Below are 14,292 nucleotides of genomic sequence, written 5' to 3'. Positions count from 1 at the left end.
TTGTAATATGTTGTAATTGAAGTGATTATCTGTTTATAAGCTGGTTAAAGAAGAATAACACTGCCAAAGGCATCGATGTTTTGATATAGTAGTACTTGCCATTAAAAACCAAAACAAAACAAAAAAAGAGCAAGATAAAAATACCATGAATGTGCCAACTAACAAGATAAAATGATCGATAAAACCATTTTCCTGAATAAGCCTCAAAGTGACAGACCACTTTCTTGAAAGATTCAGAACACAAATGACAAAGAATATGAAAAGACTGGCATTTTCTTCTGTCACTATCCAGTAATGTAAGAAGCTATTAAACATTCTTCCTACCCTTCAATCTCAAACACCCATTCATAAACAAACAGTTTAGGTTATAGTTTTGCACTTTCTCAAAACTACCTTTTTCCCCACCAGGAAGAGTTTGTAAAGGGAGGCAGGAAGGCGTCTGAGAGCCGAGTGTGGCCTTCGCCGGACCTGGAGGACAGAACAGAGGCCCGAGAGCAGTCACTAGTTGCGCTCACCTGCTGCGGCTGGTACCTCTGCTGGGGCTGGGACGGCAGATACTGAGCCTGCGGAGGGAGGTGCGGAGGCTGCGGCTGCTGGTTGTAGTAAGGCTGCTGGCCCTGTTGGCAGTACCCACTCACACCCTGCTGTCCATACTGAGGTGGCATCTGTCAAAAAGTCAGGCAAAGAAAGCAAGAAAGTCAAAAAGTGCAATTCAGTGAAATTAAATGTGGTTTCAATTCAGTGACGTGAAGCAGGTTCTTTGCTAAGCAATTGAATTCAATATTTTTAATATTCTTTCCCCTTACAGAAATCGACATCCTGCCTTCTATTCACATACTATCTATGAAGACAAAGGATAATTTGACTTTGCTTTAAAAAATAATAGTTTTATCAGACAGCAAATATTGATAACTTCGTAAAAATCTGGGGGGGGGGGGATCCTAATACTGACATTTAAAAATAGCCTCTGCTAAGAAAGAAGCATTTATGTTAATTCATTCTCACTCAACACACAAGCTAAAAATGAACTCCAGGGGTCCAGATTCACTCACTCACATTTTGTAGAATGCTGTGGTTTGGGAGCATGTTCATTTCAACTAAGGCCAGAACTTTCCAATCCGTTTGTAGCACATACAGTACAGTCACATTAGCAATTTCATTGACAATTTGGCTGAAAAACAAACTACTACACTGCTTTACAATCAAATGAAATCCTTTTAGAATAATACTATGAATACCAAATAACACACCCATCAGTATGATTACTTGAAGGGAAGATATTTGTATCTAATACAAGAACAGCTTTTCCTAGTGGGTGAAACAGGTAATGATGTAAAGCAGAGTGTACTGCACTGCAAAAACCAGAGACACACAAAAATATGGCCTGAAATGAGTCCTCTCCATCTCTAATTTACATTAAAATACTTGAAGTCCTTCCTTCCTCATGCATTAAGTAAACCGTTGATATTTTTTAATGTTTTCTTTTTCAAATGAGAAATCTATTGACTGTTTTTTCTAAGTGGGAGAGAAAGCGGGAGAAGAAAAGAAAACCAAGACATCACGATGGAAAAAAGCACTCTAGGGACGAGAATGGTGAAGTCACTGATGATACCACAATACGGTCCATCTGAGAACTCCAAGAACTTGAGCCCCATAAGCCCACACACTTAAAAAGTCAGTGATCAGTTCCAGACACATACTTGAAAAACAGATTCTCTATAGAATGCTGACTGATAAAAAAGAGGGAACGGTTAAAGGAGAAAAATGTTAAATACTCTGCCTCTACGACCAATTAGCACTGTAATTCATAACACATACAAGGAAGAAAAAGGAAAGAAGGCAAAAAAGCTCAAGTTCACATTCCTCTTGAACCAATCGGGGTATTTCCAAGATCTGTCAGCAATGATCACGGAGCATTTGGCCACCATGCTCACATGCTCACAAGTGCCTCCATCACACAGAGCCTAAGTCAGTAGAGCAGACAAGTTTGCACTGAAAATCCTTTAACAGCACAGTTGAATTCTTTGCTTTTATTTATTTTACAGTTTGATATCTCATAATGAATGTGTGTCCCTGCCATAAGCCAAGCCAAAGAATTTCCATAAAATACAACTCCACATGCTGGAATACCATATACTACCCACAACACATATCCTTCCGTTCAACACCCATATGTTTGATTTGATATCTAATACGATATTTCACACAAGCATCTTTGCAGTTTGATTTGAAGCAGTTAGGATAACACTTTTGCCGGTGTTAAAATGACTGCAAAGCTCAGTCAACACAGCCAGCAAACTCCCCTCTGAATTGCACTTTAATATGCTGCTTTCTGGTTTACAGAAAGCTCACACACAATATGGAAGTGTTGTTTGGGGCAGGGGCTCTATTTTCCAAGCGAAACAACAACAGGATGTTCCAGGAAGGAGTCTGCTAAGACTGGAGGAGTCACAATGTACCAGAATCTCCATCTTTCAGCTTTGAGAGCTTGGGTAGGCAGGGTGGGGGAGGCGGCCTGAGAGGCGGGCGTGCGGGCGGGGGCACAAGTGCACCTTCAGTGGAGCCACAGCAACAATGTGCAGGGCAGGCGGGCTTGGGGGGAGCCCTCCGACACGTCTCCTCGGCAGATCTCACTGTCTTCCACAACTAGAAACCTACTTGCTCTGCTTTTTGAGACATGGTCTAACTCATCTGGCACTAACCTAACTGGCACCTCACCCTCTGCGAGGCTAGGGTGAGGTGACCTATAATGTGCACAAGTGGACTGGCAGTTAGACCTGGGGCCTGGGGCCAATCAGCTAGTCCACTGCCCTTCCGTGGGAGCCACAGAACAAAACGGAAGAGAACAGAACAGAGATCACTAACTCTAGTTCAGCTAAAGACTCTCTGGGTTAAAATGTATAAAATCTAAATCCAAGTCCTACTGTGCTCCTCAGGCGTGGAAATATGGTCAATCATAATGCTATCTGGCCTACGTCTCCACCTCTAAAATGGGACTGCCTTCTCTATTAATTCATATTACTATTATAACCAGCAGTATAATAAGCCCACTAGGAATTCTACACAGATGCGACAATTACTTATTAAACTACAAGTTGCAGTGTTAGCTCTAAAGTATTATTCCTAAGTTTTACCTTTAAAGAGCAATTTCTAAGTAAAATACTTCAGTTGTCTGGAACTAAAGTCTAATTTTTAGTGATCAATATTGTTTTTGTTAATATGCTTTTGATTTGTAGAGAGAGTAGAAGGGAGACAGGGGGAGAGGGAGGGGGAGGGAGAGAGAGACTGAGGATCGGACCTGCAAACCTGGGCATGTGCCTTGAGTAGGAATCACACTGGCAACCTTTCGGTGCACAGGATGATGCTCAACCAACTGAGCCACACTGGCCAGGGCAATATTGTTTTTGTTTTAATTAATTTAGATACAAGGCTTTCAAAAATCTATTGTATGCCTTTCTGACATCTTTAAACAAATAATCATTATGGTAAATTGACAAGCTGGGCTGGAACACAGTGAAGGCCCAAGCCTTCTGCCGCCAGCTCTCTGCACAGCCCCAGAGCACAACTCTGGTGTCACTGTGCTGTCTTCTCACATGCCATCAAAGCACGCAGCCACTGCTCGTGACTCTGAACTCGATCCCCAATGGAATCTGCTGAGGACAGAGAAACCCACCACATTGTTACAACTGTGACGGATCAGCCCATGAGGGAAGCACGTGGGCTTTCACTGTTTTGTGAAGTCGATTTTGGCTACTGAGAGTCTTTTTGTTTATTCTTAGCTCTCAACCATATTCAGGATAAATAAGATTACCAGGCTGTTGAGTGCACGATACTGAGTACCAGGAACCAAGTGCTGAGAGTCAAGGACACAAAGCCTTCCGCTCCAAAGCCACCTCTCCCTGACCCGCCTGGCGAGCCGAGCACAGCCCCCACCTCCTCATCTTCATGCCTGTTTCCGATTTTATTTCACCCCAGGGGAGATGATCTGATTTAGTTAGTTAACTCCTTAATTATGTGATCATGTATTTACTATCTACCCTCATCACTAAAATATAAGCTCTCACACTCATGGTATGCTTCCTGGAAGAGAGCCTGGCAGCCAACAGACGTTTGTTGAATGAACGAATGAACGAATGAATGAATGTCATCTAACAGGTTATTAAATCAAGTTATTATTAAAAAAATTTTTTTTAAGTAATGAAGAAACACATTATAACACTGAAGTCACATGTATCCAAATCTTTGATACACGTAGATCCAGCTTCATCCACCAGCCGCGACACTGAGCCTCGCCCTCTAGGTCATCACTGCCCAGCAAACGCCCTGGACGTGTAGCGCGGTGTAAGTGAAAATAATAGCTCTAATTTAAACTCAGTAAAAATCTCCAAAAACTCCTAGGGTGACAGCTTTTCTGTTTGTTATTTAAAAACAAACACGAAAGATAAGAATCTATTCTACCGGTCCCCGAATAAGAGGTCCTTAAGGAAGAACGTGAGCACACACAGTAGCAGAACCTTCATTCGAATTTCCAAAGAAATCTGGGTGCTTCCCAACACTGTTGGAGGGGAAAGTTTACGTTAATGTTTATTTTGAGAAACTACTTTGATAAAGGGTTCAGGGTTCACTTCACACCTCTGCATCACGTTGAATGAGCAGAGTTCCAGGCTCCATCTTTCATTTCACCTGACCCTGAACTACATGCTCACAATTCAAACCTGAAGAAACGATCAAGGTTTACTTCCCCTCTTTGTTTCTAACAACGTTCTGGAGAGCAGCTGCTCACCGGGTGCCAAGGCACACGGGCCCCGCCACTTCCACGAACATAAACACGCGCCCAGGAAACGCTCACCTGCCCCAGGAAGGACCCTCGATGGAACACTGCTCACGAGGGCAGACAGAGGGCACAATCAAACTCTAGCACAGTAGGTAAATGAAAAAACAGGTTCCTACAGTCATACAATGGAAAGAGCAGAGCAGTAAGACCCACACACTGACACAGCTCAAATCTAAAAATTATAATGCTGAATTTAAAAAGAAATCAACAAAAGGTTAATGCAATGTGATACCATTTGTATAAATTTTTAATACACAATAGTAGTAAATATTGTTCATGAATATACATATGTAGTAAAAGTACAAAAACTTGCACCGAAAAGTATATATACGATGGCACTCTCTAGGGAGGGGAGAAGGGAGAAGAAGGGGTGGACCTTCAGCCTTGCATTTTTTTCCCTTTAAAAAAAGAGATGAAGCAGCCCTGGCCAGTTTGGCTCAGCGGTTAGAGCGTCGGCCTGCGGTCCGGAGAGACCCGGGTTCGGTTCCCACTAAGGGCACGTACTCGGTTGCAGTTTATCCCCGGCCCTGGTTGGTCGTGCGGGTGGCAGCCACTCGATGTGTCGCTTCACGTCGATGTTTCTCTCTCTCTCTCTCCCTTCCTCTCTCTCCCTCCCACTCTATCTGTACAAAGGATGGAAAAATATCCTCGGGTGAGGATTAAAAAATAAATAAATAAATAAAAAGAGATGAAGCAAACAAACAAAATGAACAACCCCTATAATCTTGGTGTACTTACACAGTGTCTACTATGTTTGTTTCTGCACTTTCTGAATGCCTAAATCATTTCATCATTTATAATAAAGATGTCACCTCCATCACATTGCACATTCCAGCTCCATCAGCCAAAAAGAGGAGGCCCAAAGTTCAGGCCTTTCATGTGGGGCAGGTCCAGGCCAGAGACTTCATCATGGTCCTCCAAACGTCCTACAGCCCAGCGAATCTCTGACAGGGAGGGCTTGGGCTTTATGGCAGCATTTCTCTATGGCTCCTACACAGAACACTAACCAACTCAAGTCAGAAATTAGTTCTAGAGTCAAAAATATTTCAGAAATACATGTGCTACAAAAATAAAACATAAGATCCCAGGCCAGTTTGACTCAGTGGTTAGAGCACTGGTCCACGGACCAAAGAGTTGCGGGTTCAATTCCAGCCAAGGGCACGTACCTCAGCTGCAATACATCCCGGGCCTGGTCGGGATCGTGTTTCCCTCCTCACATCAATGTTTCTCTTTCTCTCTCTCTCTCTCTACCCCTGCTCCACTCTATCTGAAGATATTTGAGAAAATGTATCCTTGAGTGAGGATTAAAAAATAAATAAAACATAACATTAATTAGATCTGTGAAATCCTTAAAAAGTTAAGAAACCCATCCACCTTTAAATTTGGGGTTTTCTCAGATTGATCTGATCACGAGCACACCGCTACACCCACTGGAAGGTGAGATTCCACAGAGCTGGAGCTTGGCAGGTGGGTTCGTCACTGTGCCCAGAACTCCTAGCCTGGAGTAAATGCCGAATGAGCAGGTGGACTGACCTCCTGGGATCAGTATACGAACCACATGCTAGCCATCGCACACCACTGATACAAATGCAAGAGCTTTCTGCTTTGGGGGGCATTGTCTTGGGGGGCACCCTGGTCCAGTCCAATGTTCTAGTTCCACAACAGCTCATAAAAACACTTGCAAAGATATCATAACCCACCTTGAAGTGGGCTGGGAAGTTACAGTAGGAAAACAAACTTAGTTCCGATGATGGATCTGTCACCTCTGGATTATCTGAAACTATTTCCATTATCAGTCTGGCCCTCCTTTTGCAGGAAAACAACTTAAGATAAAAAGAAGTACTTTGCACTGGCCTAAACTTAACACAGACATTCGTATGGAGGTAAAGCTCCCCACTGAACCCCAACGTAGATCTACGACACGCGACGGAATGAGCACTCTTCCCCCTATCTTCCGCTTCCCAGATCGAAGACCCAGTGTTCTCGTCTCACTGTGCTAAATACACCTAACGTAAATAAAGGGTACCGTTTTTACCACGTTGGAGTGTACAGTTCAGTGGCCTTAGGAAGACTCACACTGCTGTGCATCCATTCCCACCACTCACCCCCAGAAGCTCACATCCCAAACGGAAACTGTACCCACTGAACAGTACTCAGTCCCCCGACCCCAGCCCCTGCTAACCACTATTCTGCTTTCCGTCTCCACGATTTTGGTTACTCTAGGTACCTCACATAAGTAAGCCATATAATATTTGTCCTTGTGTGTCTGGTTTATTTCACTTAGCATAATGCCTTCAAGGCTCGTTCATGTTATAAGCATCAGAATTTCATTCCTTGTTAAGACTGAAAAATATTCCACTGTAAGTATACCCCATATGCTGTTTATCTAGGTGTCTATTGGGGACACCTGGGTTGTTGTAAATAATGCTGCTGTGTAAACGGACACACACCCTGGACCAGGGTGTACCTCAGATACAAGTCTGCTCTTGTATCGTTTACTAACTATTGTATTCTTTTCCAGACGAACAGCGTAGACCTACTTTTCCCCATCCTGCCCGCTCAGAAGCGGGACTGCTGGAACACACGGTAGCGCGGCTGTTTTTCACAGTGGCTGTGCCATTTTCTATTCCTACCAGCATTACACAAGGGTTCCAGCTTCTCCACATCCTTGACGATGCCATTTTCTGCTTGTTTTATAAAAGACACCCCAAAGGGTGCAAAGTGGTATCATACTCACTGTGGGTTTGATTTTCATGTCACTAATGATTAGTGAGTGATGTTGAGCATCTTTTCACATGCTTATTGGCCATTTGTTTCTCTTACTTGGAAAAATGTATTGAAATCCTTTCCCCATTTTTTAATAGGCTGTTTTTTGTTGTTGAGTTGTAGGAGTCTTAACACATTCTGGATATTAATCCCTTACGTGGTATATGATTTGCAAATATGTTCTCCTACTGCTTTCATTCTCAATGGTGTCCTTCGATGCACAAGTTTTTATTTGTTTGTTTTATTGTTTGCTTGTTTGTTTTTTATCCTCACCGGAGGACATTTTTCCATTCTTTGTTCAGGTAGAGTGGGAGGGAGAGAGAGGAACAGAGAGAGAGAGAGAAACATCGATATGAAAGGGACACATCGAGTGGTTGCCACCCGCACAACCGACCAGGGTCGGGGACAAACTGCAACCGAGGTACGCGCCCTTAGCGGGAACCGAACCCGGGTCTCTCAGGACCGCAGGTCGACGCTCTAACCGCTGAGCCAAACTGGCAAGGGTGCTTGTTTGTTTTTTAAATCCTCACCTGGGGATATTTTTTCATTTATCTTCAGATAGAGTGGGAGAGAGAGAAACACTGACGTGAGAGGGACACATCGACTGGCTGCCTCCCGCACAACCCCGACCAGGGCCGGGGACGAACTGCAACCAAGGTACGTGCCCTTGACCGGAATCAAACCCAGGACTCGTTGGTCTGCAGGCCAACGCTTGAACCACTGAGCCAAACCGGCCAGGGACAATGCACAAGTTTTTAACTTTGATGCAGTCCAGTGTCTCTCTTTTCTTTTGTTGCCTGTGCATTTGGTTCCACAGTCACGAAACCACTGCCAACTCCAGAGTCATGAAGCTTCCCCTGTATTTTCTTCCAAGAGTTCTACAGCTTTAATTCTTATGTTTCGGCCTGCGATCCATTTTGAGAAAATTTTGGTATACAGTGTAAAGGGTCCAACCTCTTCTTTGGAAAGACCTATTGTTCTGCTCTATATAACTCTCACATCACTTCCAGATCCTTTTGTTCTAAGCACAGTTTGCTTTGGTATCTGTACTCCCTCAAGAACTGTATTGAATGTATATATGTTCAACATACTATATAATCTGTTTATATGAAGCTCAAAAACAGGCAAAATTAATTTATAGGGACAGAAATCACAATAGATATGGGGACTAGATAGAATAAGACAACTCTCTGAGAGTGATAAAAATATTCTGTATCTTAATTGGGGTGGTGGGGTCATGGATTTATATATTTGTCAAAATTTACTGAAATGTACACTTAATATCTGAGCATTTTATGTAAATTATAACTTTAAAAAATCCTGGCAGAATATGTATATATACTTAATAACAAAGGTCGCACCTAAATTCTCTCCTCACATTTTTATATTTATGTTAAAACCATTCCTGCCTTATTTATGCCTATATGTAAATTTCTTGTTTCATAATTAAATAATGACTGTTCCTAGGGGCTAAACGAGGAATTTTCATATTTTCACTCTACATAATCCAAAATATTATACAACAATTAGGCATGTTTAAATAAGCATGGTGGTAGGTAAATTCAAATATCAAATGCAAGTCACAGTATGTATAGAAACTATAGCCCTTTACCCAGAATTCTACTTTTGAGAATTTACCTTAAGAAAAATACAAAACAAGTATCCAAAAGCTACATGTAGAAAGGACTTCACTGCACCCCTACTCAAAAATATGGAAACAACCTGAATATCCATCAACAGGGATTGGTTTAAAAAAAAATAGCGGGGGATTTAATAAACTAGCAGAGAGCCATTTAAAATTAATGAATTTTATTGTAGATAATAAGTACTGAATGACAAGAAGGTCTGTGCATGGATTATTGAGGTGGGATTAAGGGGTAGCAAGTTACAAAACAATATATATAGTATAATGCTGTTTCTGAATATGAAAATCTGTTTAAGTGTGGTATGTGAATAAAGAATTAATAGCCTAGAAGAAGAATAACACACAATGTTATCTATCACTTCTTAAACCAACTCAGTGTTTTTCATGAATCTAGAACAAAATGCAATTTATTTAGGATTATTTATTGCTGTCTTTCTAAGAGTTATCAAAAAGTATATTATACCAATTTATCTTTTAATAGCAGAAACCTCCTTAATTTTTGTTTTTCATCATAGGTTTGAGCCCCTCCAGGTAAATACTACAAAATGAAAAGGCAAAAAAAAAAAAAGCACAGGAAAATCCTAAGATCACAACCGCTACATTTTAGTCATTAGTGTGGCAAAATCCACTGGTTTCCAATTGCAAAGAAAGATCAAATGCTATTTTTCGCGCATAAGAGACAGACTGAAAATTCCCCACAGCCAGAAATTCAGATGCAAGCCAATGTGTGGCTGAACCAACTGCATGAGGAAATTTTATTATGTCAACATGTCCAGTCAGAAATAATGTGCTCAAAGGTAATAAATAAAGTTTACAAGGTCAAAATCCTACAACTGCTCCACAATCTACAGTCCCTTAAGCTAAGTTCCCAATTGAGACTTCTAAACAATTTAGTTGTTTTTCACCCCTATTTTCTTGTTTTAAAAAGAAACATCTTATCCTGAGGCTTGACTTAGGGAGAAAAAAAGAAAAACTGCACAATTTCCTGAAATTACTCCTTCACGCTTGAAAAATGAGATACAATCAACAAATGTATATTGAGCACTTATTGTATGCACTGTACACTCTAGCTCAATTCCTTCCAATTCTGTCCAGCTTCCCTTGAGTAACAGAAGAAAGACAACCAGGGGTGGAAGGAAGCGTTGGCAAAGCATTCAAGAGTCAGTGTCTTCGCCCTGGCCAGTTTGGCTCAGCAGTTAGAGCGTCTGCCTGCGGTCCGGAGAGACCCGGGTTCGGTTCCCGCTAAGGGCACGTACTTCGGTGGCAGTTTGTCCCCGGCCCTGGTTGGTCCTGCGGGTGGCAGCCACTCGATGTGTCCCTTTCACATCGATGTTTCCCCCTCTCTCTCTCTCTCCCTCCCACTCTGTCTGTGCAAAAAGTGGAAAAATGTCCTCGGGTGAGGATTAAAAAAAAAAAAAAAAAGAGTCAGTGTCTTCAACCCCAGAACAGGCTTGATGACCAAGGACAAAAGCAAGCTTGGTACACAGCTCGTGCTGGGTGGAGCCCACTTCCACGTGTGTCTGTGCCCCGTCCTCAGATACCTTGCAGGCCACAGACATTGTTGCTGTTTTATAGACTGAAAAACAACCAAGATATCTGGGTTATTTAACCCTCTCCTTTAGTAAAAACCTTGCTTTTGATTCATATCGGAAAATAAATTTACTTTCTGACTTGTGAAACGAAGTTGAAAAGTTCTCATTTGTCATCAGTAATAAGTCTTTATACGTGACAAATTTGTTTTCTAAAACTTCCTTAACAGGTACATACAATATTAGAAGGTATAAAATAAATAACAGACAATAATATATTAAAATCTCCCTCAGATTTCTTTACAATGAATTGCTTACAAAATGTCACTGCTTATTCTAAGTCCAAGTGGTCTATACTTAGCAAATCACAGTTTAAGCGAATACCGGGCCAGACCAACTTTCTGAAGAGTGAATATTCTGCACGGCTGAGGAGACCATGGGGTAGGGCCTTTCATGACCTCGATTCCCAAAACCCGGAGATATGTCCTAAACAGCCTTTATTTCCTCTTCATTATCATTATCATTCTATTATCCATGAATATATTTATACCCTTCTTAAATTAATTTATATTTCTAGTTCATGCCACCTCTCTCTGGAGGGTAACAAGTTCTGGAACATTATTATCCATTTTGTAAAGTGGTACATCCTTCAGCTTCCATGGAATTACCTCTCCAAGGAGAGCCCTGATGCTAGTACCCAGATTTGATCAACAAACGTGTGGTCAGCCAACCCAAGCCAAGCTTCCCTTCCAGCAGACCAGGTCCCTGCGCGCTGCCTCCTCCCCTGCCGACTCTCCTTCTGGCTCAGCGCACCGCTCCCTGCTGGCCTTGGCTGGAACAGAGACTGGGAGCAGGAACCACGCAGGCACAGGAGACGTGGCTGCAGGCAAAGTAAGATTACTTTCCTAGTTGCTCTTCAAAAGAAACCCCTAGCACACACTTTGTCTGCTCTGCCTCCTAACTACAGCTGTTTCCACCTCTGCCTCCAGGTCAGACGAACGGGGGTTTGTTTAAGCAGCCACAGGACACAGCATCCACTGGCAGGAAGACGCTTCCTCCCATTACAACCAGTGTCGAGCTCCAGTCGTACTGTACACAAAATTAACACACAAGTGTTTAATTGTAGTTGTAGGCTCAAGTGCCCTAATTATGCACTTTAAAACACTTTCTTACCAAGGATCCATGAAGGGCATTCGATATCACAGGTCTGTAAAGTCTACAGTGCACTTTTCGATCAAACAGAAGCATAACAGGAAAAAACTGCAGCTTCAAAATGAAAGTATTTGTGTAATGCACAGGACGATAATCTCATTCTAAAAATTTTAGCTAAAAAAAGGAATTTACACTGTATATAAATTGGAGGGGGGAGGATGCCTAACAGCAAAAGGTTGTGAATTCATATACCTATCCTTGAAGAAAAGAGAACCAGTATATAAAAACAAGTGGAGTGGTGTGGCTCAGTGGTTCAGTGTCGACCCATGCACCAAGAGGTCACTGGTTCGATTCCCCGTCAGGGCACATGCCCAGGTTGTGGGCCTGATCCCCAGTGAGGGGCATGCAGGAGGCAGCCAATCCATGTTCTTTCTCATCGATGTTTCTATCTCTCTCTCCTTCTCCCTTCCTCTCTCTAAAATCAATAAAGAAAAAAAATTTTTTTAAACAAGTGGACTAAAATCTTTCATAAATTATCACTGGGGAAAAAAATTCACCCATGAGTCTACATGCCTTATTTATATATACATAAACAGAAAAAATTTAGCAATAAAAGGAGCCATGCTCACTTGTAATGTGAAAGCTTTGACCTCTGCACTACCAGCATTTACGTTTAGGCAAAATGAAAAGTACGTCTTTTCCATACCAAACACACACAGTCATCTCTAAGTTCAACCACCCCAACTAGGAAGCGCATCAGCGTGACCAGTACAAGGCCCCCTTCTGCAGAGGTCGCGGTGTGTGCAGAGGGAAATGAAGGGCTCTGAGGGCATCTACCATAATAAATAGGTCCATTATGCCAACAGAAGCAACGATTTCCAGGAAAAGGCTACTTACAGGAAGGAAAAGGCCCGTGCTGATCAAAGGAGTGCCATTACCTCCATCCAAGAAAGTGCTTTCCCAAGACAGGGGCACATGATGTCATTTACGTAGTAAGGACTACACCTCATTGGAAAACAATGTGAAGTTGCCATCCTTTTTGTTATGTTATTGTACAAACTGCTACAGGTACTTCTGAATCAGTGAATATAATCTTTGAGTCGTTTCGATTTTTTAAAAGATTATAAAATAAACATCAAAACAGTACCTCACTCATATGCTGGAGCAGCAGGGTTTCTGGAGAGACTTTCAAACAGGGTCAGGCTGCAGTGTGCTGGTGTTGGAACAAACCAGCACTGGTCCATGCACGGCAAGGATGCCACTTACTCCAAGCACAACTGTGGAGGCTGGAGAAGCAGCTTCTGCCCAGCTGCCCTCTGGCAGGTCTCTGTTTTCATAAAGCACAGAAAGAGGAGCCAAGAGCTTTACCACTTTCCTCTAGGAACCCAGCTGCCAAAATGGACGTGCCACAGGGGAATCTCAGAGAATTTTACATATAACCTCTGCTGAGGCGGCAATGTCAACGCTGTACGCGCACAGCTGGAACGTGTGCTGTCAATCTAGATCGGAAAGACTTCTATTTGCACTAACTATGGAGAGAACAGGGATTTACCAGAATTTTAAAACAGCCAACCAAGAGACAAGCAACTGGTATCTCCCATGGAGGTGAACTTGGTGGTGGGGAAGAGGAGGAGCGAGATAACTCACAGCAGGCTCCTTCTCCTTGGGGATTTGATTACACCAAGCATATAAATTCCTTCTTCGTGTGTGCGTGTGCGTGTGCGTGTGCGTGTGCGTGCATGTGAGTGACGTTTTAATACAGCTTTAAAGTTGTTTCTTTTTCAATGGAACTATACAATTACATTATTACTAACAGTCTACAGCTCACCCTTTGACGGTGAAGGGGCTAGTTTCTTCCACAGCCTTTCTCCGCCCTTTTTCCTCTTGGGAAGGAAGGGGGTGGGGGATGGAAGAGATTTGGTAACTGAGTTGATGATAATGTGAGTAAAAGAACACCAAGCGCCCTGGCCGGTTTGGCTCAGCGGTTGGCGCGTCGGCCTGCGGACCAGAGAGTCCTGGGTTCAGTTCCCGCTAGGGGCACGTACCAAAAAACAAAACAAAACACCAAGCCCCTCAAAAATGGGAATTTCAAAAACTATACTGTGTTAAACATGATTCTCTAAAAATATTCAGTCTAAGTGTTCCCTACGATAATTTTTAAGGAAGAAATGTACTCATTAATCTATCCACTCCTATATAGTGGAAAATGTAGGACTGGAGAAAACCAATAGCAATGCTGATGCAGGAGGGTCTGACTTCTCCACAAAACCCCAACCAGGCTAACAGCGTCCCCTTGGAACAGAGAACACAGAGGAGCGCAGAGGCTGAGCCAGTCCCAGCAGAGTAGGGGGACCTCCGCTGCCCTC

At 42.6% G+C, this 14,292-nt stretch overlaps 1 protein-coding gene across 7 annotated transcripts in view; it reads right to left on the bottom strand.

The window, feature by feature from the left end:
- ARID1B (AT-rich interaction domain 1B) overlaps positions 1-14,292 on the bottom strand; it is a 413,931-nt gene that overhangs the window by 284,282 nt on the left and 115,357 nt on the right. For all 7 annotated transcript variants that reach the window (XM_036249054.1, XM_036249055.1, XM_036249058.1 and 4 more), the window contains exon 3: positions 516-665. In XM_036249054.1, coding sequence (XP_036104947.1) covers positions 516-665 — 150 coding nt within the window. The remainder of the gene's footprint in view (positions 1-515; positions 666-14,292) is intronic.

Source organism: Molossus molossus, unplaced genomic scaffold, assembly GCF_014108415.1.
Source record: "Molossus molossus isolate mMolMol1 unplaced genomic scaffold, mMolMol1.p scaffold_m16_p_8, whole genome shotgun sequence".
NCBI lineage: Eukaryota > Metazoa > Chordata > Mammalia > Chiroptera > Molossidae > Molossus > Molossus molossus.
The sequence above is the reverse complement of the archived record's forward strand: the minus strand, read 5'-3'. Positions and strand labels throughout refer to the sequence as shown.